The 25,300-nt window shown below is 42.5% G+C and overlaps 1 protein-coding gene across 5 annotated transcripts in view; it reads left to right on the forward strand.

Moving 5' to 3' along the window:
- Window positions 1-25,300, forward strand: part of ABCB11 (ATP binding cassette subfamily B member 11) — a 77,281-nt gene that overhangs the window by 27,523 nt on the left and 24,458 nt on the right. The window contains exons 1-14 of one of the 5 annotated variants that reach the window (XM_083405645.1): window positions 4,676-4,825; window positions 6,983-7,077; window positions 8,096-8,117; window positions 11,694-11,747; window positions 13,340-13,382; window positions 14,341-14,582; window positions 16,023-16,110; window positions 17,811-17,944; window positions 19,321-19,492; window positions 20,450-20,574; window positions 21,735-21,909; window positions 22,642-22,755; window positions 23,952-24,062; window positions 24,172-24,297. In XM_083405645.1, the coding sequence (XP_083261771.1) occupies window positions 4,728-4,825; window positions 6,983-7,077; window positions 8,096-8,117; window positions 11,694-11,747; window positions 13,340-13,382; window positions 14,341-14,582; window positions 16,023-16,110; window positions 17,811-17,944; window positions 19,321-19,492; window positions 20,450-20,574; window positions 21,735-21,909; window positions 22,642-22,755; window positions 23,952-24,062; window positions 24,172-24,297 (1,599 nt within the window). In that variant the 5' untranslated portion in view covers window positions 4,676-4,727. Of the gene's footprint in view, window positions 1-4,675; window positions 6,721-6,790; window positions 7,078-8,095; window positions 8,118-11,693; window positions 11,748-13,339; window positions 13,383-14,340; window positions 14,583-16,022; window positions 16,111-17,810; window positions 17,978-19,320; window positions 19,493-20,449; window positions 20,575-21,734; window positions 21,910-22,641; window positions 22,756-23,951; window positions 24,063-24,171; window positions 24,298-25,300 lie in introns of those variants that run through there. The other 4 variants (XM_083405646.1, XM_083405648.1, XM_083405647.1 and 1 more) reach the window with 4 other exon arrangements.

A 25,300-nucleotide genomic window follows, 5' to 3' on the forward strand; every position in this document is an offset into this window, starting at 1 on the left:
GTTTCCTCAGCTACGAAACACACAGTCCAGAGTCAAGGGTCACAGTATTGGTGTAAATGAGTAATACCTCCTTCAAGTGAATTAAATAATTTAGCCAATTATTTAAAATTACTGTATTTTAATGGTGGTGTTATATTTTTGTGAGCCACCATGGGAGTTCCATTGCAAACTGGAGGGCGGGAGAAACAAAACAAACTGGTAACCTGGATTCCACCTCTTATCAGTCTCAGTCAGCATGGTCAGTAAGCCCTGCTCTGGTTGGTTATCAGCTCTGGCAAGACAAAAACCTCCTTCTGGCTGGCACCATTGGCATCCTAAACAATGCTTGTTTACATCTCTCAAGGTTAAATCTCCCCATTTCCAACTTCATTGTAGGACACCTCTGCCATTCTAGGCAAAACATGGCATTCTAGGCCAAAGCGATTTTGCTTCCTGCAGCAATCTCTGAAGAAGCTAACTGAACTGGAAGTGGACTATTACTACAGCGCTGCCATTTTCTACCACAGAAGGCTAGCTTAGGGTTACTGAGATGGCCGCATAGCACTCACAGTTCTCTTCTTCAACAAGGGAGGGATTCCCTCAACGAATGGCGAGGGCGCTCACGAGGAAACGGCAGGAGACTGCCGCTACTAACCTCAACCCTCACACGCCACGTCACTTTGCTGAATGGTGAGACCAGTGGTTCCACAGCTTGCGGCCATCAAGATGAACACCAGCAGGACTGCTGCTGCCATTTTGAAACTCTTGTAACAGCTACAAAAAAAGACATAAGGGGGATGAGTGGCCCCTTTTGCCCACTAAATAGCTCCATGCTCCCCAGGTAAAAAAAATTTAAGCCATCTGTTGAACTTTTGACCCACCATAGGAGCCAACTCCTAGGGGCCAAAGTCTCTTTGACCCCCCCAAAAAAATATTTGAGGGGGCAAGGCCCCCCCCCATGATAGGCATTGTCACATAGCTGTCAACTTTTCTCTTTTCTTGTGAGGAATCCTATTCAGAATAAGGGAATTTCCCTTTAAAAAAGGGAAACATTGACAGCTATGCATTGTCATTCCAAAGCTGTGTGTGCACCGTGTCTTGTGATCGATTATGTGAGGTGGGGTTTGCCTGGGACCCCCCCCCCAAAAAAAAATGTTTTGTTCAAGTTGGCATCCCTGTGACCCACCATTAGTACAGAACCCTGTTAATAAACCAGTGAGGTCTCCAATCTGAGCTAGAGGATGAATCAAATATGCAAGTTTCAACAAACATAGAACCAAACTATACTGTCCATCAGGGAACAATAATAGTACAGTCTGTCAGGAATGATAATCACATTACCCTTTTATGCTAGGAATTTTGGTTGATTCATATTCTACAATCTTTTAAATGTGTTTGTAGGAGAGAAGTTATTATTTTGTTTTTCTTTTAACTATTTATTTTGTGCTTTTTATCCTTTTTTTATCTTGTGAACCGCCCTGAGATCTTCGGATTAAGGGCAAAATATAAATTAGGTAAATAAATAAATTTTGTGCCCTGCAGGAAAGGCAGAAAGAGGGTTCCCCACTCCCACCCAATTCACTTAATCTTCCCCTTCTTGGAAAAACCTCACCTACTAAATTTCTAGCTGCCTTTTGGCTTTTAAAGGCATCTTTTAAAGGTTCTTGCCACAGGAGCTAGGAAGAAAAAAACAATTCTTTGGGTCAGTCATTATTACACAGGAAAGCTATTTCCCTTTCGTGAATATGCGGTAAATGTGTGATCAGTCGTGATTCTATATTTAACTTGCAGAGTAGGGGAGAAATACTGATGAAGTAATCTTCACCTGATGCAGTAAGTAAGGAGACTGGCAGCCAGTGTACACCCTGAGAGCGATTGTTCTCTCATTTTAATACCACTCCCTTTCGAACAAATACTTTCCAACATGGTGTTCATCTTTCCCCCATATTCACCACAAGAATATAGGGTGCTGCCTTATACTGAGTCAGACCAGTATAAGCTCCATATTGTTTTCACTGACTGGCAGCAGTTCTCCAAGGTTCCAGATGAGACATTCCCTAGAGATGCCAAGGTTTGAACCTGGGACTTTCAAAGTAGATGCTCTACCAGTGAGCTACAGCACTTCCCACTAAGAAATCACTGCCGTATGAGAGTATAACCTTTGCCAACTTCACGATATCATTAGTACAGATTAGTACAGATGTACCTTGGAAGTCAAATAGAACCCGTTCTGGCAGTCCATTCAACTTCCAAAATGTTTGGAAACCAAAGCACGACTTCTGATTGGCTGCAGGAAGCTCCTGCAGCCAATCAGAAGCCGGGGAAGGCCCATCGGACGCCTGGGTTCCAAAGAGCGTTCACAAACTGGAACACTCACTTCCAGGCATTCGGGAACCCGTCTGAGTACCAAGGCGTTTGGGATCCAAGGTACAACTATATTAATATTTCAAAGTTTTGCAGTGGTATAAAATAAAGTGAAAAAGGAGGGCAGAAGAAAGTGAAGGAATGCAGTACAAAATATGGTAATGTAGCTATGATTCTTCTCTGCACACACAAATATTTGTTGATGAGGACTGTCATTTCTGAAGTGAGCAGGCTGATGTCAGCCCATCGCTACACGAGGTCATTTCCTAAGAATTAATTGGCTGTTGGAAGGCTGTGTGTCATGTTTCCTTTTTCAAATGTCATAAAACTGTGGGAAGCAGTGCAGCCGCGACTTTTGCTCTAGATCTCACAGCCTTGCAACATTTCTGAGTTGTGTAATGTGATGGGATATGGTACAGTGGTACCTCGGGTTAAGTACTTAATTCGTTCTGGAGGTCCGTTCTTAACCTGAAACTGTTCTTAACCTGAAGCACCACTTTAGCTAATGGGGCCTCCTGCTGCTGCTGCTGCGCCGCCAAAGCACGATTTCTGTTCTCATCCTGAGGCAAAGTTCTTAACCCGAGGTAATATTTCTGGGTTAGCAGAGTTTGTAACCTGAAGCGTCTGTAACCTGAAGTGTATGTAACCCGAGGTACCAGTGTAGTTACAAAGTAAGTGCAGCTGCCGCTAGAGCCACTAGTTGGCGGTAGTGATAATTGGGTGATATAAGATGCCTGGTTTGTAATAGAAATGCCCGCCCTGGGTAGGTGTGGTTCCCTCGACAGTTTGGTGACAGGAACTAGTTGGAACCTTAATTTTACTTAGTTTTGTTTGTTTGCTTGCTTGCTTTTCTAAAAAATGAGGTGCTGATATTCATCTGTTGATGGAAGCACCATGTGCGTCAGCAGAAAATGGCTGCCATGGGTAGCCAAAAGGGAAAGAAAAGTGATGGTACTCTGTACCAATGAGTACCACCACACACATAACATTACCTTTATTGTGAAGCAAGTCCAAGCTCATTTGTAAAAAGGACCCCTAACAGTTAAGTCCAGTCGCGAACGACTCTGGGGTTGTTCACTCATCTCGCTTTACAGGCCAAGGGAGCTGGGATTTGTCCGCAGACAGTTTTTCCAGGTCATGTGGCCAGCATGACTAAGCCACTTCTGGAGAAACCAGAGCAGCGCATGGAAACACCATTTACCTTCCTGCCAGAGTGGTACCTATTTATCTACTTGCACTTTTTGGCGTGCTTTCGAACTGCTAGGTTGGCAGGAGCTGGGTCCGAGCAACAGGAGCTCACCCTGTCACAAATAAATACCAATGTTGGAGTTTCCCTGAGTCCTGTTGCTCCCTGGCATTAGGGCAGACCCACTGCAAGTTTGCCTCACAAGGTGAGTACCCTCCCAAAACACCCATGGGATACCATAGACTACGTATGTCCCCAAAGAGGGGCAACTTTAGGACCCATTAGAATAAATTCTAAGACTTGCTCATCTAGTGTATAACTGAAGTGTGAAAGGTGGATCCCAACATGATCAGCTACACACCTGACTCTTTGATTCTGAATGTCAGTAATTAAAATTGCAGAGAAGCTGTGAATTTAATAAAAAAGATTAGAAAGATGACAGGTGAATTAAGATGCTTAAACTGTGGTTGCACCGGCTGTTATCGGGGTCCAGTTGCATCACACACCGATGTTCAGCGACCACATGAAGGGTCACCTGTGTATTGGCAACACACTGATGATAAACATATAGCTCAGAGCTTTTGTTGTTGGCTCCTAATTGGTAATGTCTCCACTGGGGCTCCATGAGCTCCAGAATGGGTTTCTGCTATTTACGCCAAAGAAGACCTTTTACTGCTTCCGTCAAACATTGCTGTGGGTAGTGAACCCATAAATGACTTCTCTAGAAAGCTTTCAAAAATGCTTCTACCCTAGGTCGAATCAAAGGGGAACTCTGTGAAGCTTTTCTGGCTAGTTAGCTGCTTAGCCTCCAGCTGAGAAAGATAAAGAATGAATGTTGTGCAAATTTTGGAAAAGGAACAAAGATTTTTAGCTTCAGATTTAGAGATGGACTTTCAAAGTGATTTTTGTACCCATTCCACATACGTAAGACTTCACTGTTGACCTTTAATCAAGAATTATCATAATGTTGCCTTTCTGAGACTGCATAAGACATTTGTTTTTGTTTTCTGTGTAGTTTTTCAAAGATTTCTATTTTCTCATTTTGCTGTTCAGCTGTATGATAATTTTACTCAAGTTAAAATTCTACACTGAATGTCAATGAACTCTGAGGACCACTCGGTTACTGACCTTTGTGTAAATAGTCTCTGATTACTTAGAGGCTTAACTCTTGAGAAATGGGTTACTACATTGGAAGCTGATGGGTGTTGAAAATGGATGTACAAACTGTAGACTAATTTCACTCCATAGGATCCTTGGAGCTTGTTTCTCTGTTTCTTCCTCTTTTTACTTCGACTGGTGAGGAAAAATATATGTATTTTTACAATGTTAGCTTTGGATAAAACAGTAAGAACATGCACCTCAGCAACTTAAATAAATTACAAAATATACTGTGACTAGATTGTAATGGTCTCAACAGTAATTAAGGAAATAAAGGAACATTCTGTGAAATGTGTTAAGCTAAGCTGCTTTTTTCTGAAACTCTTGTTTTACTAGGTTATAGAATAAGTAATAATTTGAAATAACTATTTCAAATACTCCTGGGCACAAGATGAATTTGCTATATTAACTGAAGACGTTTTCAGAGTATTTTATGGCCAAACAGATATAGGAGATCCATGACCGCATCACTTGATAATTTTAAGTTTTATTTAAAAGCAGAGGTGTGTGTTGGGAAGGAGGAATCTAAATTGGATTGGAACAGCAGAACTGGAATATGTTGATACCTCTTCCTTCTTGCAACAGTTTTCTGATATAATACGCTGCAGCTACTCTTTTTCCTACTGGGAACAAATATTTATTCTTGTAAGCATGAGCGTTCTTTAAAAGCCTACTTAAAGTCATTGTCTTAAACTGCTATTTTATTACAATGGTGATGATGATGTTGCTGCTGTTCTTCGCTAACACAACTCAAAATTCCTATAGAAGAGCAAAGCCCATTTGTTAATGGGGGGTGGTTGGGGAGAGGGACAAGTCAGGTCTCTGTTTTTATGCTGATTATGAATTCTGGGGTGGCTGCTGTACCCTCAGTTGAATTTTCCCTTCTGTGCAATACTTAAGTATGTTTTCGCCTATCACTTCAGGACTGAAGTGGGCTAAGTGACTTCTGCTGCGATTCTTCCTTCTACTTACCCACTTACTTCTCCCATGTAAGAGTGCATAGAATTTATACCTTAAAGGCGCAGGAAATGTCTTAGGTCAGGGTAGCTACAGGCAGATCTGGTGAAACTGCTGTTACATACAGTGGTACGTCAGGTTACATACGCTTCAGGTTACATATGCTTCAGGTTACAGACTCTGCTAACCCAGAAATAGTGCTTCAGGTTAAGAACTTTGCTTCAGGATGAGAACAGAAATCGTGCACCGGCGGCGCGGAAAGTGGTGCTTCAGGTTAAGAACAGTTTCAGGTTAAGTACGGACCTCCGGAACGAATTAAATACTTAACCTGAGGTACTACAGTATCTTTAGACATCAGGCCTTTGGTTTTTAATTATCTATGGCCTTTTTGGTACGAGTGGGATGTTTTAATCTAGCTTTTTAAATAAAAAAATAGAATGGTCTTTTAGGTTTTTTTAATGGTAACTGTGTGTGTGTGTTTAAAATTTTAAAAATACTATAAGTTGCTTTGCGTTGCCATGGCAAAAAAAACCCCTAATAAATTTAATAAAGAACTGTGATAATGGCAGTTATTTGGGCATGACTGGTCCAAGGCAATTTTGCTACCTGAGGCAGAGCAGCAAAATACTCCCCCTTGCCCTCCATTGAGTTATCTCTTCACAATTACACAAATGCCGCTACCAAGTGGTAAAAAAATAAATAAAAATGCAGCAATAATTAATTAAATAGGTAGCAATTTGCTGCTTTTCATGACACCCAAAATCTGTTGCCTGAGGCAGCTGCCTCCCTCTGTCACATGATAGGGTCGGCCTTATATTCAGACTATTCTGCATGAGGGGTGGAATATTCTGAGGCTTAGGTAAGGGTGCAAATGAAGGCCTTCACTTTATTTTTCAGCAACAGCTACCCCAGGGCCCCATCAAAATATTTAGACCACTGCCACCATTTAGTTATGTGGTGGTGGTGGTGGTGGGGGAGATAGAGCTGTCTAGCAATGTAAATTGCTGCGGTTTTCTTTTCTTTTTTAAAAAGACTAATTGTAACTCATACTGAAAGTTGTCAAGCTGAAGCTCAGAGTTATTTTAAGTAAGTAGGTAAGTAAATAAGTAAGTAAGTAAAGTGGAGCTGAACCATGGACCTCCTCAGATTTATTTTAAGTAAGTGGGTAAGTAAATAAATAAGTAAATAAAGTGGAGATGAACCATGGACCTACTGACTTATAAGAATTTCATTTCATTTTACTCAGTGAAACCATACAAGTACAAAAGAGAGCTTTAGAAAATTGTCATTTGGTTTGCAAAGTTGGGAGACATTATTATCATTATCATCATTATTTAGCAGCGTAAAGAGGAAGATCATGCCTGAGCCAGTTACTTTGCGCAGCATTAAGAAAATCGGAGAAGACAACTATGGCTTTGAGCCGGAAGAATCACGTATGATGTTTTCCATTTTATATACCTCTTGACTTTAGGCACATGTCAGTCAATCTCTTCAAGAGCCATTTGCTCATATCATCCCAAGCTCGTGGGGTTTTTTTTTGGGGGGGGGAAGTATTTGCTTGCCCACTCACTACTGCTAACTCCTCCTCTTCCTCTAGGTGGAAAAGTTAACAAATTATCTGACATGATGTGGAAGGAGGATATGCAGCTCAAGAGGATTGTCCTCTTCCCCAAGTTCCAGTGTGCAATAGACCAGTTTGCAGGGGTTGTGATTGGTCCCAAGACTGATATTCTCTTTTTGAGCATCTCAGCATCTTGGATGCAGAGTGCTACCTTTCTTAGCTGGAGAAGGAGGAAGAGGTAGCAGCAGAGGTGATGAGCAGGCAAGATTAAGTCTTAGAATTTTGAAATGGGGCAACCAGCTGCCCCATCTTGATGTGGTATTTTCTGCATTAGATTGACTCCCCCCCAGTAATATCATGCTGATTATTTTATGTTGTTTCAGAGTTACTTTTTAACTTATTCCGAAGTGGAATAAGAGCCTGGATAAATACACATACATAATAAAATACAGCGGCCATTTTAATATAGTGGGAATTTCCCCAGTGTTTTGTAATAATAGAAGCATCTTAAAAAACAAAAACAGAGCCTTGTTCTGACCTTGACACACAAGCACTCCTGTGCCTGAACATAGTCATTCTTCGGTTAGCAATGGCAAGATGATACAATTCTGTGGGATCTTCTGCATGCAAAACATTGGCTCCACCACTAAGTTATGTCTCTTTCCATTTCCTGAACCTGTTTTGGGAGCTGGTTTGTAGAATCAGATCTCCAACATGAATCATTCCAATTTGGTCCATTTTGGATCTTACTGGGATTTTTGTACGAACTCTTTGAGTTCTCTTTAATCAAACACTGCCTGTACATACGGTAATTAAAATGGCTTTGTATGTGTGTGTGGATTAATTTTCAAAGAATGCTAACTATAGGATGTATTTGTTTTCCCCACCAGATAACGGCATCTGCAAACCAGAGTAAGTAATGCAGATATTTACAAAGTATTTGGTTGCACAAGTAGGACATGCAACAAAATGTTGCAGTGTAGAGAGTCCTTCTGTTCTGGATTTTAGCCAGCCATGCCTCATTCCATTTCCCCTCTCCTGGTTTTACACCCTCTCCTTCCTTCAACTGTCAAGGAACATTCTGTGACTACTGAGCATGTGCAGACCTCATTTGTCTGTTTTGTTGGTTTTGCCCTCTTCATTGAACTCCCCCCCCCCCCCAATTTTTTTTTGCACCTATTTGGTACTTCGTGGGGGGAGGGATCTCTTGAGCCTGCTGATACTTTCCCCGTTGTGAGTGGATGGTGCAGTTTTGGCTGTATAAAGAATCCACACTATTCATTTATTTGATGCCTAGAAAGCAGTTTTCATAATTCATTGGTGTGTTTGCAACATAGGAAATGCAGCCACTTCAATTTTCTACGCTCTAATATTATGCAACTGGTATGAGTTAAGCAAAAATTCAGAACACAATATGCAATAACAGAATAGCAGAAGAAAATGCTACTATTTCAATCAATTCCTCTTACAATGCAGGTTGGAGCTATTCACAGGTTTCATGGCATGATGTGACAATTAACAATTCCATGTGCAAATATCTTCCACTCTGGCTGCTTTCCTTAGATATGACATTGACTGACAACCAATCAATCATTTTTGTGTGGGTTCATGGCTGTGGTCTATGCCACAACAGAATATTCTAGAACAGAATACAATATTCTTGCTGGAAAACCCTCTTACAAAAAAATAAAACAAAAAAACCCAGAATTAAATACGAAGAGATTTGTACTAGGCTATAATTTGGTGAAAGCAAAACTAATATGTCTTAAAATAGAAACCTGCCTGCTGTATCACTATACAGTTGGTGAGAGAATATAGCCTTAAGCAAATTTCTGAGGAGCTGGGCTCCAGATATGCGGAAATAGAGAGAGAAAACACCAAGCCCTTACATATGTTTTCACAGCTCAGAACCGCACTCAAACTGGTTGTCACGAAGTTTGGTGCCAGGTACACACATGAATGGGACTTAAGTTTCAAATTAAGCCTTCTGGTGAGGCGAAACTCAGAGTAGCGCGGAGATGCATTCTGGACATAACTGTCAACTTTTCCCTTTTCTTGCGAGGAATCCTATTCGGAATAAGGGAATTTCCCTTTAAAAAAGGGAAATGTTGACAGCTATGATTCTGGAAGGACTGGGATCTGACCGTTTTTACCAGCAGTATAATGTAACCTAACCATTATAGCAATATGATCAATGCCCTTCAAAACTGAAAATTCATGTTCGTGCAGGTGAACTTTGTATACGAAAGGTTAATTTATGCTGAATTGGATGGTACTTCTCCCTGATATGGCCCATGCAGATAGGGATGAAAAAGCAATCACATGCCTTCTCTGCCAATCTGGTCACTTACACTAAACTATGGTTTGGCTTAGTGTTATGTGCAGATGAGGGCAAAGATGAGCATCCCAATAAGAGACCAGTAAAGATAGGACAGCTATCATTCAGGAAAGCGTTGGCCCCATTAACTGATTTGCATGATGAGGGACACTAATACACTTCTGAGGATCTCCACAAGGTGGTGTGGTTTTTGGTTTTTTGTTTTGCCTCTGCCTCTGTAATGCAGTGGTTTTCATCAAATGGGCCGTGGCAGCCTGGGGTACCTTGAACGATGGTCAGGGGTGCCGCGGGCAACACTGGCCTCTGTCCCTCTTTCCTTCCCTCCCTCCTCTGATGCCCTCTCGCATCTCTGCCTCCCAAAGGCTTGTACGACTGTGTGTTGCAGCAGCCCTGGCTACAAGCTCTGCTGGGGCTGACCAGGGGGTGCTGGTTGCCAGAAGCTCAGGCGGCCTTCGAGTAAGCAAGCAAGCGGGTGGGGGATCCCAGCCAACCAGTCCACCAGCCTTTGCTGTTGGGAATGGACAGACAAGTCCCAGGTCCCTGTGGGGCAGTGTGATGAAGCATCTCTTTTTGGGGCAGGGGGGCAGCTCAGAGACTAGGGGCGGCAGCCGTGACTGCCCAGAGGACTCCCAAGCAGAGGGGAGAGGAAAAGAGGCTGAGGGAACACTCCACAAGGGAGGGTGTTCAAAAAAGGGTGAGAGACCGCCAGCTCTGTGGGCCAGGGGTGACATAACTGGGCTCCTGAGACCCACAGGGGTGCTGTAGAAAGAATGTAGTTGGGTCAAGGGAACTGTGGACTCAGAAAGGTTGAAAACCTCTGCTGTAATGATTTTGGGTAGAAAGGCCGCAGGAAGGAAAGGTGTTAACCATAAAGCACCCTTCTTCATTTTCCCCCACTCAACACTGCCTTTCCCCAAATCTGCTTTTTCCTAGGAAAAGCACAGAGACCTGTAGGCATTATTCATGTGTAATTCGTGATGGCAGCTAAGACTGTGAGGACTTGCCTGAGGCCACTCAGGGAGTACAAGAGGAACCTAGGCCTCTAAGGAGTAAATCAAACTCTCTCTCCCTTCTGAACAATACTGATTTTTCAAGTATCCACCCAGGCTATCCATCAGGATAGTTAATGCTCTTTATACTGTAGTGGACCAATTATGGGATTAGCAGGTTCTGGGAAGGGTGCCATCCCCTATTATGTTCTTCTCTCATTGTTATAGCGCTATACGAATTTTTTCCTGTGGGAGTGCAGCCAGATGAAGCAATGAGGTGGAATATTAAGATATATAGGATAAGACACAGCTTATGATCCTATAACCAGAACTGCCTCAAACACTCTCACATCATCTACCTTTGAAGATCCTCTGAGCCTCAGCATTAAGCCAGACAGTCCCAACCTTAAAATTAATGGTGCATTAAAGAATTCTTACTCCTTTCCTTTAAGAGTTCCGCTAGCACTGCCTTCCTTGTAGGAATGGAAGAGAAATTTGATTTTGTTTGCCTTTTAATGAGATACATTCCAATTCACTCTTCCCCAACAAATACATGAACTGAAATGCAGCCATACTTGAAATTTGACCTTTCTTGAATTTTTCTATTCAGTGTACAAAAATGCATGAATTAGGGGGAAATGTCATAAAAATGGATGAATATTAGAGAAAATAGCATGCAAAAATGCATTATATATGGGGAAAATGCTTGGGGAAATATGTATTTAAGTCAAAAGTGCATACAAAAATGTGTTCATTAGGAGAAATTTGCACTAAAATGCAGGTGCATTTTCATGAGAATTATTTTTTACAGTCATAAATTGGTGTAGAAATATGAAGAAAACAGCAATGGGGATGGGCTGTCCTGGGGACTAATGGTATCAGAAGGGCACAAAAATCAGACCTGTTGAAGGAATAGAGCTTTTTAGAACCTTTGTTGTAATCTACTTTTTAAGGGGGCAGGTTTCAAGTCTGTTAAAAATAAAGTCCAGTTCCTTGTATTTCAAATGCCTCTTTCAAAATGATGATCTTGTTGCAACTGAAGCCATAACAATGTCCCAAGATGATAACCTACATTTTGATAGATAAAATAAATTTGAATGGAAGTGCATGGGAATAGGCCCCTTAAGAGTACTCACATGGATATTGCCTTGCCTTTCACAGGTATTTCCATAATAAAAAGGAAACTTCTTCAAAGAACAATACGAAAGGGAACAAGTAAGTAAAGCTGGTTACTCTTCTATCAGGATAATTGCTGGGCCCATTCATTCTGCTAAACTTTGCAGGAGTGACAGAGGGTGGTAAAGGAGGCAAAATCTCTGGGACAAGATGTGCTGACAGCCATCCTTCAGACAGTTTTCAAATGTGATTAGACAAATAATCTGCGGAGGCTAGGGCTATTAACTGGGTGCTAGCCATAATGGTTGTAAACTGTGGAAGGATCATGATGGGGAGGAACTGTGTGAGAAAGGGTTATTGCCCCCTTGTGTCCTGTTTGTGGGCTCCCCAAATGTATCTTTTGGAAACTGGGTGCTGGACTAGATCTGGCCTTTGCTCTGATCTTGTGGGGCTCTTGTGTAATAAAGAAATGCAACACGTCAGTCCCGAAATGTAATAACCCAGCATGAACCCATTTCTAGAGACTCCTTACTTCTTTACAAAGACCCCAGCATGCACTCACATACCTCACTTTCTACCTCACAAGACCCACTTCATGCCACTGTGTAAGACAGGTAATCATTTACCATGATGTGTATGTGTGTGTGTTTGTGTGTGTGTGTGTGTAACCAACAACTTAATACTTTAATCATCTGTATCATCCAGATGGATGGTGGCAATAAGATTCTTTTCCACTTCCCTTCTAGCAAGTGCTCTTTTCTAGAAAAAAAGAGGTGCTGGAACTCACTATGAACACCTCCCTTGTTCTCTTATAATGGCAATGGCGCCCACCTGAGAGGGGCCGGAGCTGAATTCTGGCGGGGGGCGGGGCTCGGAGCCCTGCTTCTATGTAATATTTTTGTTCAAGTGCAGAAGATTTGCTTCATCATTGGGCAGGGCAATACAGATTGGTGCATAATGTGTGATAAATTCTGTCAGAATATATTGGGGTGTGTGTGTGTGTTTGTGTTTTCAATGCAAGTATTGATGCCGTGCAAGTATATGGGTGGTTCAATGACAGCAATAACAAACCACAGCTTGTAACTCTTCAGGCAGCACAAATTTATCCCTCAGATTAATCTGCCAGCCTCTCCCATCTCTGCCTCATTGTTCCAAGAACCGCCTTGCCTTCTGTACTATGCTCACTCTTCTTCTTTTGGGGCCTAAAATAGGTTTCAGTTGTGGCTGGATCTAGAATAACAAGAGTCTCTTTTAATTTGTCAAGGAAAGCACATTCTTTCACAGAAGTCAGAAATGGGCATTAGCAAACTTTTATATGCTATTTTTGCAAATGTTTTGTTATAACACCAGTCAATATTGATTACATGAGGGGGGCTTTTGAGATATGCTCCTGTAGTCCAGCATCTGTAAAACACCACTTAGGGAACATGCCGTGAAACTGGATTTCTCAAGAACGCAGTGTGTGTGTGAAAATACTGGAGAATTCTTTACTGTTTTGGATTGATTCAATGGTGGGGGAAGAGGCTGCTGGTGGTAGGATGGAGCTGCCTTTACACATAGACTTCTTTGGCACTGTGAAGAGGTTCTTCCATCAGGCAATACAACAAAAGGAATTTGATTCCTAGCATATCTGGGAGAAAGAATACAATTTTCATAATACAACACATTTGCATTCTTTCTTTTTTAAACAGGACATCAGAGAAGAATGAGATTCGAGTTGGCTTCTTTGAGTTGGTAATAAAATTGTTGCTTTTCACCACTTCATATATCTGCTGTGGTTCTATAGATCAGGGTGGTCAGATTCCCAGCTTATAGGATCATCATAATCGCAACCACCCCTTTGGAGATTCAAGTACAAATGGAGACAGCTTTGTATTTTGTTTTTCCAAAACTGTTATGGGGAGCCTGATGTTCCCTGTGAAGGTGGTGCATGTTGTTACTCCAAGAAGGAATGGTGGAGCTTAGCATTAAAGGTAAAGGGGCCCCTGACCATTAGGTCCAGTCGTGACCGACTGGGGTTGCGACGCTCATCTTGCTTTATTGGCCGAGGGAGCCAGCGTACAGTTTCTGGGTCTTGTGGCCAGCATGACTAAGCCGCTTCGGGTGAACCAGAGCAGCACACAGAAACGCCTTCTACCTTCCCACCGGAGCGGGACCTATTTATCTACTTGCACGTGACGTGCTTTCAAACTGCTAGGTGGGCAGGAGCTGGGACCGAGCAACGGGAGCTCCCCCCGTCACGGGGATTCAAACTGCTGACCTTCTGACTGGCAAGTCCTAGGCTCTGTGGTTTAACCCACAGCGCCACCTGGGTGAAATCCAGTGCTATAGTTCCACTCATGGAGTGGCTTTTGACTCAGAAGAGCATCTATTAATGCAAAAGAAGGGAGGTGATTTGCACTGATATCTCTCTTCCATACACAACCCTTGTGCCTTCTTCCACACTTATCTAGAGGGTCCTACAAGCTTCTGCAACAGATTTTCAGTTCTCAAGGGACTGTAGCAGGAAAATGGGATGGGAAAACAACTTCCGTTTATTTTAGTGGCCGCCTCTGCTGGATCAAAGCCATTCTGCCAGTGAAGCAACAGCCTTGGGTTTCAGCCATTGCTAGTAAGAAAAACAATTGGAACATTCATATACAAAGGAGCGGTGCATAATTTTTTTGTGAATTCTGTTTCCCCCCACCTAAAGTTTAGATTTGCTTCTTCATCTGAGAAACTGATGATGGTTTTTGGTGGCATCTGCGCTGCTCTTCATGGAGCTGCCCAGCCAGCCATGTTGATTGTCTTTGGGGTGATGACAGACACATTTATTCAATATGATATCGAGAAGCAAGAGCTTAGTGACCCAAACAAAGGATGTGTGAATAACACTATAGTGTGGATCAACAGTTCCTATCATCAAAACGACAATAATACACCAGTGAGTTGTGGGTAAGTGAACAAGACATTTTGCATTGTGTCCGGTGCTAATACTACTCAGAGTAGCCCCATTGAAGTTAAAAAACATGACTAACATGGGTTCATTAGTTTCATCAGGTCGACTATGAGTAGAGGCTGGACATAACCTTACAGTAATATTGCAATATTTCGTTATTTATAGACCTTGCAAATGAGCAAAGCATTTTATCTCCCCTGTTATTAAATGACATTGTCTGAAATCTTCTGCATTCTTGCACAGAAGACAAACCAATGATACTCCAGGTCAGTTTACCAGCCTGCCTTCATATATGTGTGATTACACAACTGGGCGTTGGCTCTGTAGTTTTGCAAACCCCATGCCTTAAATAATATTCCCATACCATGTCCTATCTCAGTTGGACTAATGTCATCTCCTCTCCAGAGCTGGAGGTGTTGCTACTTTGTTCATTTCCTGGCTGATAATTGCTCATTTTAATTTATGCTTCCCCTACCATTGAGTCTAGCCAGCTTTGCCAACTGCTGGCTCTTACTAGAACGTGTAAAAATAGAAATTCGTCAGTCATTTTTCTAAGATTTGCTTTGTACTGTCCTGGTTCTGTAGAAGTAAAAAAAAAAGAAAAAGAAAGATATATCTTTACTTTTGGCATTTAGAACTATTGTGCACAATTTCAACAGGAAATCACACAAAGGTAAATGTCCTTTGGCTTCAAAAGTTGCAGCTGCAACCCACAAGTCAATAGTGGTTGAGTACTTGGATTTCAGGGCCAAAGATAATTGAGCTAAACTTAAGGTTGATTCACTTGTCCCACCTAAGCACTGTTTTTTTTGGCAGTGGTTCAGATTCAGCACTCTTACGCATGTTTACATAGAAGTAAGTCCCACTATATGGAATAGGACTTGCTTCCAGGTATATGTGCATAGATTGCATCATTAGTCTTCCACAAGGAAATAGTTTGAAACTGGATCAGTTTATGCAAATGTTGAACAATAACTAATATTCCTTCTTTGTTTTGCCCTTGTTGAATTACACATCAACCAGTTAGCATTTAATGCTTTTAATGTTTGATGTTTTACTGACGTTTTATAATTTGTTGGAAGCCACCCAGAGTGGCTGAGGCAACCCATTCAGATGTGTGGCATATAAATGATATGTTGTTGTTATTAATATTAATGGAGAATATGGTGGACCTATTTTGTCAGACTGTCTGCTACTTACAGTGCATATTATTTTGGAAAGTCAGTTTTTTGTTTTCACTATAATCCATTACTCTGCCCTCTCTGAATTCATACCCGGATGTTAACTGAGGGAAAAGAACAATGGAAATAAGTTCATCTAGCTGCTAATGAAGTTACATTATTTCTCATATTAATTTTGCCTGCAGGCACATCGATTCAAGATGGACTGATTTACCAAGGTCATATATCTTCTTTAATTCTTTCTTTATCTTTCAGGTTGCTGGACATTGAAACGGAAATGAGTTATTTTGCAAGTTACTATGGGGGAATAGGCTGTGCAGTGCTTGTGCTGGCATACTTCCAGGTCAGTACAGTGGTACCTCAGGTTACATACGCTTCAGGTTACAGACTCCACTAACCCAGAAATAGTGCTTCAGGTTAAGAATTTGCTTCAGGATGAGAACAGAAATCGGGCTCCAGCGGCGAGGCAGCAGGAGGAGGCCCCATTAGCTAAAGTGGTGCTTCAGGTTAAGAACAGTTTCAGGTTAAGTACGGACCTCCGGAACAAATTAAGTACTTAACCTGAGGTACCACTGTATTATTATTTACTTCCTCATATTGTTTTCCACAATAGAAAATGGCTTAATGTCGGTGGCACTCACCTGAAAAACAACAAAAAGGCAGCTAAACTCCTTTCTCCACAGTTGGGACACAGTCACAGGGCATTTCCAGTTTGGAGTGCAACCACCCAGAAGGCCCTGCCTTGTGTTCCCATTCATCCCTCCCAACTTCCTGTCGACATTTGTTGACTGGAATCCTTCAGCTATGGGCATTGTGAGGCAATTTTTATGCTGCTGTCTCATGGTGATGATCCAGATCCAGTTATATACATGTCCATGTGTTTAGTAGCCCTACTGGAGTAGGTTTGTAAGCCTGAGATTTGTTCCCATGCTCCATGTCATGTAGAATGCACACAAAGGGACCAAGTGTTTATTTGCCCTTTAATCACAAGAGTTAACAGAAGTGGTTTGGTTTTTTTACAGTTAGCTCCTCAATGTCAAGATCAATAATGGTAGGCAAGGCTCTCTGGAGGCAGCTTGCCCACCACATTTCACCATGCCTTATAAAATGCAGCTGCAATGTGCAAGGTTTGAGTATTCTAGGGTGTATTCTAAATCCTGATGGGAAGGCCCAACTATCTCAGACAGCAGCAGTGATTTTGCTCCTCAAGAACACTATGTGGCTTACAATGTGACGTGGAAAGGGTTCTGTGGAGGTAGAAATTTATGAAAGCAGTGCATGTTACGACCTGACTACTGTTCCCAAGCACATAAAAGCACCCTATTATGTACTGTACTTTTCTGTGTATAAGATGCCCCTATGTATGACGCCCCCTATTTTGGGGGACTCAAATTTAAGAAAATTGGGGGAGATGGCACAGAGTTGTTGAGTTTTTTGGGGGGAATTACGTAGGGTTGTTGTGGGGGATTGCCGAAAATTGCTCACCCGCATGCGTCCAAAAAGCTGCCTCTCAAATGTCCCCTCGCTGGCAGAAGCTGCCAGTCGCCCGCCAAATTACCGCAGCTTCAGCCACTCAACACCAGCCATTGATGCAGGAACCAATAACACGCTCAATAGCCGCTGACAGCTGTGGCAGCAACCAATCAAATGTCCATCCTATGCACTATCCATGTATAAGACGACCCCTACTTTTTAGCATCATTTTTAAAGAAAAAAACCTAGTCTTATACACGGAAAAGTACGATATGTATTCTGTTCCTGGTTAAAGCCAGGCAATTCCCACTAATGTAACTGTGTTAATGGCTCCTGCCAGTCATTGTAGCATATATCTGTAGATGCCGGAATCAACCTATAAAGCATGTGCAGGGTTTTTATAACAGAAATAATCAATGCCAAATAAACCCAAAATTAGAATATTTTTTTCCATTTAGCTGGCTGTGCTGTCAATATTTGCATCGTGTTTTCGTAGTTGCTAGATGATCACCGCCTCCCCCTTTTAACCGTGACTCTTTCTTATCTCTCATTCTTCCCTACCCCCTACAGATCAGCTTATGGGTAATCTCAGCCGCTCGACAGACACAGAAAATCAGAAAAGCCTATTTCAGGAAAATAATGAGGATGGATATAGGCTGGTTTGATTGTACATCAGTGGGGGAACTCAGTACACGTATTTCTGAGTGAGTAATCTCAGACATCCATTGGTGGATGAGGTCAGCATGTTTTTAAGACGCTGCATGCTAATGAGTAGTCTGTGCGAGGTTATGTGAGTGAAGAATAATATCTACAGTATTACTTGTACCACACTGGGGTCTGACTCCAAAGCAGAGCTAATATTCCACTGGATTTTGCTAGCAATGTGAGAGAAAATTGGTTTGAATTTGCACTTCTTAGAACAATAAATGAGTTGAAAACAGAGCTGGCTTTCCAAATTCCTACTTGTGATGCAGTTCTTCGATTAAAAATGTGTAGAAAAATGCATATATTGGGGAAAAGTGTACATTAAAAATGCATGTATTAGTGAAAATCACATAAATGCATTACATAAAGGAATACTGCTTGCAAAAAAAATGTGTGCATTAGACAAAATTACATACAAAAATGCATGTTCACACTGAAACCACTTTGAGGTACATAAATTTAATGAAATAATAATAAGGAAACACTGATGCATTTCTGTGAGGACATTAAAAATAATAATAATCACAAACTGATGAGAAAGTGCTGCAAAGACCAGAAAAAATGAGAAACTAAATAAACCAAAACTGATGGATTTGTCCATCTTTAGCAGCTGCTGAAAACAACAGGTATTAAAAGGGTAGAAGATGAAACTATTATCTCTGTTTGAAACTTCCTACCAAAGGCCACCATAGACACTTAAGCAGAGATGTAGAAGCAGGTGGGAGGAAGCAGCCATGAGCCTCACAGGGAGAGGGTGGAAACACACAGATAGCAAGGCAGGTGTGTCATGTAGACATTTTCCCAGCAAAAAAATCTAAGGCCTTCCCTAACCTGGTACCTTCGACGTGCTTTGGACTGCATCATCCTCAGCCAGAGCAGTTGTAGTCCAAAACATCTGGAAGGCAGCCCTGTTTGCACCATCAACTGGCCTGCCATTTTTTCACAAGCTGGTGATGCTTGATGAGCATGTCCTTTTGTTGCTAAGTGACCCTGCCAATGCTCATTCACTCTCCTTTTCCATGGCTGACACGTAGCACAGCCAGTCTCCAAGCTTACAAGGAGAACTGGGGTGAGGAGGAGAAACACAAGCACAGGGTTGTTCGCAAGTAGAGTCCAAGAGTGGGGTGCTTCGTAAGCCAAATACCTGTCCCAGAAACCCAAGAACCTATAGCCTGCCTGGAATCTAAAAGGAAAGGCTTGTTTACCTCAGACCTCAGTTCCCAAATGTCTGAACAAAGGAACGAAGAGATAAAAGCAAATGAGATAAATGGGTCTCATCAATATTTCTCCAATGTAGAAACAAATTGAATGAATATTTGGGATTGCAATAAGGGTCATATGCAACTGCTGCTTCAACTCTTTTTGTTCTCCACAGTGACGTAAATAAAATAAATGATGCTATTGCTGATCAAGTAGCAGTCTTTATCCAGCGGTTCACCACCTTTATTTGTGGATTCATGTTAGGATTTGTTAGAGGCTGGAAGCTGACCTTGGTTATTATCTCAGTCAGTCCACTACTTGGGGTTGGAGCTGCCATGATTGGCCTGGTAAGAAACAATGCCATTCATATCTAATTATGGCTGCTTTGTAGTCATGGAGAACTATGGCATGATTTTAAAGTCGCTGGCTGTTTAAAAACAACAACTACTCCACAGAACTCTGTCAAACCACCTACTAAGGGTTTTTAAAAATCTGTCCAATATCTATTTTTCACTGTTGTTCAGTAATGCTGTCTGTCTTTCCTATAACCAAACTGAGAGCCTCAGTAAACCCAACTGGATTTTTGCCATTGACTTCAGTGGGATGTGCATGCAGTAATGGAAGCCACAATACCTTAGATCAACCTTTCTCAAACCTGGTGTTCTGCAGATGTTACTGGATTACAGCTGGAGTTATTGGACTACATCTCCCATCAGTCCCAAACCAGCTTTGCCAGGGTTGTTTGGAGTTGTATTCCAGCAACATCTGGGGGGCATCCAGTTGGGGAATGCCACATTAGGTAATTTTTGTTGTGCCGTAAGACTCTTCCTTGGTTTTGCTGCACAAGCAAGCACGCCCAGCCCTCTGAAAGCTGACTCTGTGGAAGGCAGGCATTTAACAAACTCCCTGTCAACCTTGTCTAAACATTCACAGAGAAATCCTCTGTGATGCTGGAAGGCTGACAAAATCTTTGTAATAGAAATATTAGGTGTGAAGTGTTACGGTTGTATGATGGCATATGCAACATCAATATTGTATATAGCTGATTCTAGAGCACAGTGGAATATGGTGATGTTGCCTAAAATGCAGCTATATAATGCACTAGATAAGCCAACCTGATCTATCACATAAGCACATGGCTATGGGTAGGTGAAGAGAGCGAAAAAAGAAAAAGAAGAATGAATTTGCTACATAAATGTGTCCTTTGTAAATGTAGATAACCCAGTGTGACAGCAAGGAGCTTGTACAATCCAAAGGAGAAAAACCTTCACTGCCTAAATGAATCTTCTTACTGATTGGTTTAGGCTGTGGCAAAGCTGACAGGTCGAGAATTAAAAGCTTATGCAAAAGCTGGCGCTGTGGCCGATGAAGTGCTCTCATCCATCAGAACAGTGGCTGCTTTTGGAGGGGAAAGAAAAGAAGTTGCAAGGTTGGTTCGTATATCATGACTGACTCACAGACCTGAAGAAATTTAAAAGCAACAAAGCCTATGATTTTAAGAGCATAACACGTGCAGGAAGATGAATCCTCTCCTTTGCTATAGCTTAGATCCACCCAGTCTATCATCCCATACAGTACACTTTCCCCCAAACTTTCTAGTACAGGCATCCCCCCAGTTACATTGGGGATATGTTCCAGGCCCCTGCACACATAAGCAAAAATTGCGTAAGTGGGGAGCATCCTCTAAAAAGCCTCTAAATGCCTGTTTCCCCCCTGCTCCCCAGCTCTGTCTCTACTTCTCTCTCTCTCTCTCTTTCTCTCTCCACACAACTCTATCTCCAACTAGAGTTGAAGCTCTGGGACCAGCTGGAGGACGTGCGAAAAAGTGGCGGCTGCGGCTGCTGCTGCTGCTGCGCTACCCTGCACATCAGCTGTTAGGTGGGGAAGCTGAGCAGCCTAAACAAAGCCCCGCTGTGCCATGGGTCTCTTTGGGGCTTCCTCCGCCCTCACTGACGTTCTCTTCGGGCTCTGGAAAGGGTCTTCTTGCAAGCCACAGGGACTCTCCAGCTCGCTACCACTATTTCTAGGGATGAACGTATCATATCTATCTCTATCTATCTATCTATCTATCTATCTATCTATCATCTATCTATCTATCATCTATCTATTTCCCAGCACTGCGCATATATGAAGTGACACGCCAGTCAATCATGCGTAGGTGGGGAGAATGCCTGTATTTCAATATGATATGGGGAGGAAATAAGGTGCAGGAAGGGGAAAGGGTCCAGCACCCCTCATCCAAAAAAGTAGAAGATAGACTCCTCCTCCTTGCACTACCCACCCCTTATTCTGAATCAGACCATTGGTCCAAATTGTTCAGCATTGCCTACATTGAATGGCAGCAGATGTCTGGGGTTTCACGTGTGAGTCTCTCCCAGTCTGACCTGGAGAGGTTGGGGACCGAACTGAGCACCTTGCACATGCAAAGGGTGCACTCTGCCACTGAGCTACAGGCATTACACCTGCACCATGCAAGCATGCCTCTTTTGTAACTCCTTCAGCCCCAAACCTGGCCCTTATTTAGCCCCTTTGCTGTGTTTTATTTTTCTCAAATGCACTTCTTAAATTTTCCTTTTGCTCTTTCCGCAGATATGACAAAAACCTAGTGTTTGCCCAAAACTGGGGAATTAGAAAGGGAATAATAATGGGATTTTTCACCGGTTACATCTGGTGCATCATTTTCCTGAGTTACGCGCTAGCATTTTGGTACGGCTCAAAACTTGTTCTTGAAGATGAGGAGTACTCACCTGGCACACTTATACAGGTAAGGCTTTCAGTGGTTTCCCCCGTTTCCCCCCCTCAAAGCACTTGCACTTCCAGCCACCTCGTTGCTTTGAAAAACAAAGTGGGTGCTTTGTAAACTTTTCAGTGTAACCTTAACAGGTGGGACCTGTAGTGTAAAGCTGCAGCGTACCTAGTAGGAGGTATTCTGTTCAGGGTTCCGGCTAGCCTTCTCCTCTTCTTTTGCCACCATCCCACACATTTTTCTGTCACACCTCCCTACAGCCAGTCAGCATTCTATACTTACCAAGCATATTCACTGGGCTGATATTTGTGTGGGGGGGGGGAGGTCCCTTGGGGTCATTTCCTCCTCTCCCCCTCCAGCTGGCTGAGACCTTCCTCCTATGCACAAATGGTGTCATTTTGACTACTCAAGGATTGCCGCTCAGACAACGAATTCACTATTAGCATATAAGATATATTTCAGAGCATCCTTTAACCTTCTTTGGAACCTCCCTCTACTCATCTGAAAATTTGAAATGTTTCCCTTAGTTGAGAAAAGAAAACAATAATGCCATTTTAAATTGCATTCCTGCCTTCAGATCTATAAATATCTTTTTTGTACCCTCCTTAATATATCACACAGGGCGAAAACATTTTTCTGCCTTCCAGAATGATTCCTTCTAATTATAATTTAATTTCTGCTCCAATGCAATTTTTAAAACCACCCAGAAAACATAATTGTTTTCCCCCACCCCCTTTTCTTTCTTTTCAGGTTTTTTTTGGAGTTCTGGTAGCTGCCTTAAGTCTTGGCCAAGCTTCTCCTTGCCTGGAAGCCTTCGCCACTGGCCGAGGAGCTGCAACAAATATCTTTGAGACGATAGATAAAGTGAGTAGCTCAACTGGTTCAGCACCACTAGCCTGTGTTGGAGGGTGAAATAAATGAGCTTTGCATCAGCTTAAGGGCTTCTGCCAACAGCACAGATGAGAAATATTATGGTGATTAAGGGAAAAATTGATTGCAGATTAAAGCAAACCAGCACCATGCCTGTGCATTTGACAAAGAGCGCATTCCTCCAAGTGGCAGTTCTAAATGATTGCTTATGAATATTCAAAGTATCAGCAAGCTCCAATATTTATCTATTAGGAGTCAACTCTATAAGCGGCCTGATCGCCAAGACACTCAGCTCCGCAAAGTGGTTTCAGGAATTAAGCTGCTATGGTCTCCCTTGATTTATAAGGAATGAAGTGAAGCCAAAGGCTCAGATAAGGGCATTAATACATATAGTGTTACCAAAGCTTCAGGGAATGGAGAGAATGGAATAGCCAGCAAATATAACCCTTTGTAATCCCATTGGGGGCAAATAAACTACGTCCATAGCAGCCAGCTGTGCTCTTCTGCTTTTAGCTCTCGCATAGCAGAAAATAATGCTTACTTAACAGCTTTGATGCGCGTGATTAGAGAACGAGACGAGTGGGTCATAGGAAAATGTGTATAATGCCTTGCACTTTTTAAAGAATATCTTTAGCAGTGCAATCCCTGTGCATGGCTACTCACATGCAAGCCTGAGTTCAATGGGATTGACTCCCAGGAAAGCCAAAGTTATTCCCCAAGCATGGTCTGGGCATGTGGTCTCTTTGCATAGCAGGCACATTGTGCCCCTTGACTCAAAGACCATGTGAAAGGTGGACAGCACGGAACTTGGGGGAGGATGAAAACAGGCCAAAACTTTACAGATTGCAGCAAAATGAGCAGAGTTGGCATGGCATAGGGCCAGGATCTGTTAACATCCTTAGACTTCTCATCTGAAGTCTGATTCACCATCCCAATTCGCCTGTTGGGGAAGTGCCATGGAAGTTGACTGGCATCTAGGGAGGCAGTGTGGGGGCTACCCAAGTGGCAGGCATCCCATTGGTAATCTGAAATGGGTGGTTCCATCCCCAGCCAATCCCAGGAGCTGGAGCAACTCCTTAAGACCCTCTTACAAGGGTCTTCCTTATGTTTGGATTCTACCCAGTGCAAAAGAGAGAGAGAAAGCAGCTTTTCTACAAGGGAAGTAATATAACCGATTAACTCTGCCCCAGAAACCTGTTATTGACTGTATGTCAGAAGATGGCTACAAGCTGGATAAAGTCCGTGGTGAAATTGAATTCCATAATGTGACTTTCTACTACCCATCCAGGCCTGACGTAAAGGTAAGAGCTTCACTTTTCTGGTTAACCATTATAGCAGCTTCCATGTACTGCTTTGAACATCAGGGAAAACACTTTTTAAACATGTGATCTTTTTCATTTTTATTTCCAGATTTTAGAAAAACTCAACATGGTTATCAAGGCAGGGGAAACAACAGCTTTTGTTGGACCCAGTGGAGCTGGAAAGAGCACCACAATACAGCTCATCCAGCGATTTTATGACCCTAGTGAAGGCATGGTGAGAGCTTTACCTAACTTCATTGTAAGAGAGTGGTCACTTTCATTTTCATCCCTCCCCCCATCCTTTTTAAATAAAAATCCTGTAAACAATTACATAACTTCTATTTTCATTTAAAGAATCCTGGGACATGATTCATTTCCACTGTGGGTATAGAGGAGGGGTAGGCAACCTAAGTCCCGTGGGCAGGATGCAGCCCAATCGTCTTCTGAATCTGGCCCGTGGACGGTCCAGGAATCAGCGTGTTTTTACATGAATAGAATGTGTCCTTTTATTTAAAATGCATCTCTGGGTTATTTGTGGGGCATAGGAATTCATTCATTCCCTCCCCCCCCCAAAAAAAATATAGTCCAGCCCACCACATGGTCTGAGGGACTGTGGACCCATGGCTGAAAAGGTTGCTGACCCCTGGTATATAGCAGAGATAGGGGAGAAATTAGATTCAGTTTGCATTTAAAGGTGAACATACGTAATTTGCGCTTTCTGAATCAATATATGAAGTGAAATCCAGCCAGCCTTTGAAATTCACAGTTTTCTGAATTTTGCAGTGCAGTTCTCCAGCAAAGTAGCATGTACATAGAATAGGGTAAGGTGAAAAGGTAAAGGACCCCTGTATGGTTAAGTCCAGTCAAAGGCAACTATGGGGTTGCGGTGCTCATCTCCCTTTCAGGCCGAGGGAGCCAGCGTTTGTCCACAGACAGCCTTCCGGGTCATGTAGCCAGCATGACTAGCCGCTTCTGGTGCAACGGAACACTGTGAAAGAAGCCAGAGCATATGTAAACACCACTTACCTTCCCGCCACAGCGGAATCTATTTATCTAATTGCACGGGCATACTTTTGAACTGGTAGGTTGGCAGGAGCTGGGACAGAGCAGTGGGAGCTCACTCCATCGTGGGATTCGAACTGCCGACCTTCTGATTGGCAAGCCCAAGAGACTCAGTGATTTGGCTACAGCGCCACCTGCCACCCTCATAGAGTAGGGTACAAAGTGCTTAAAGGCAT

The sequence above is a fragment of the Podarcis tiliguerta genome (genome assembly GCF_965153285.1).
Source record: "Podarcis tiliguerta genome assembly, chromosome: 1".
NCBI lineage: Eukaryota > Metazoa > Chordata > Lepidosauria > Squamata > Lacertidae > Podarcis > Podarcis tiliguerta.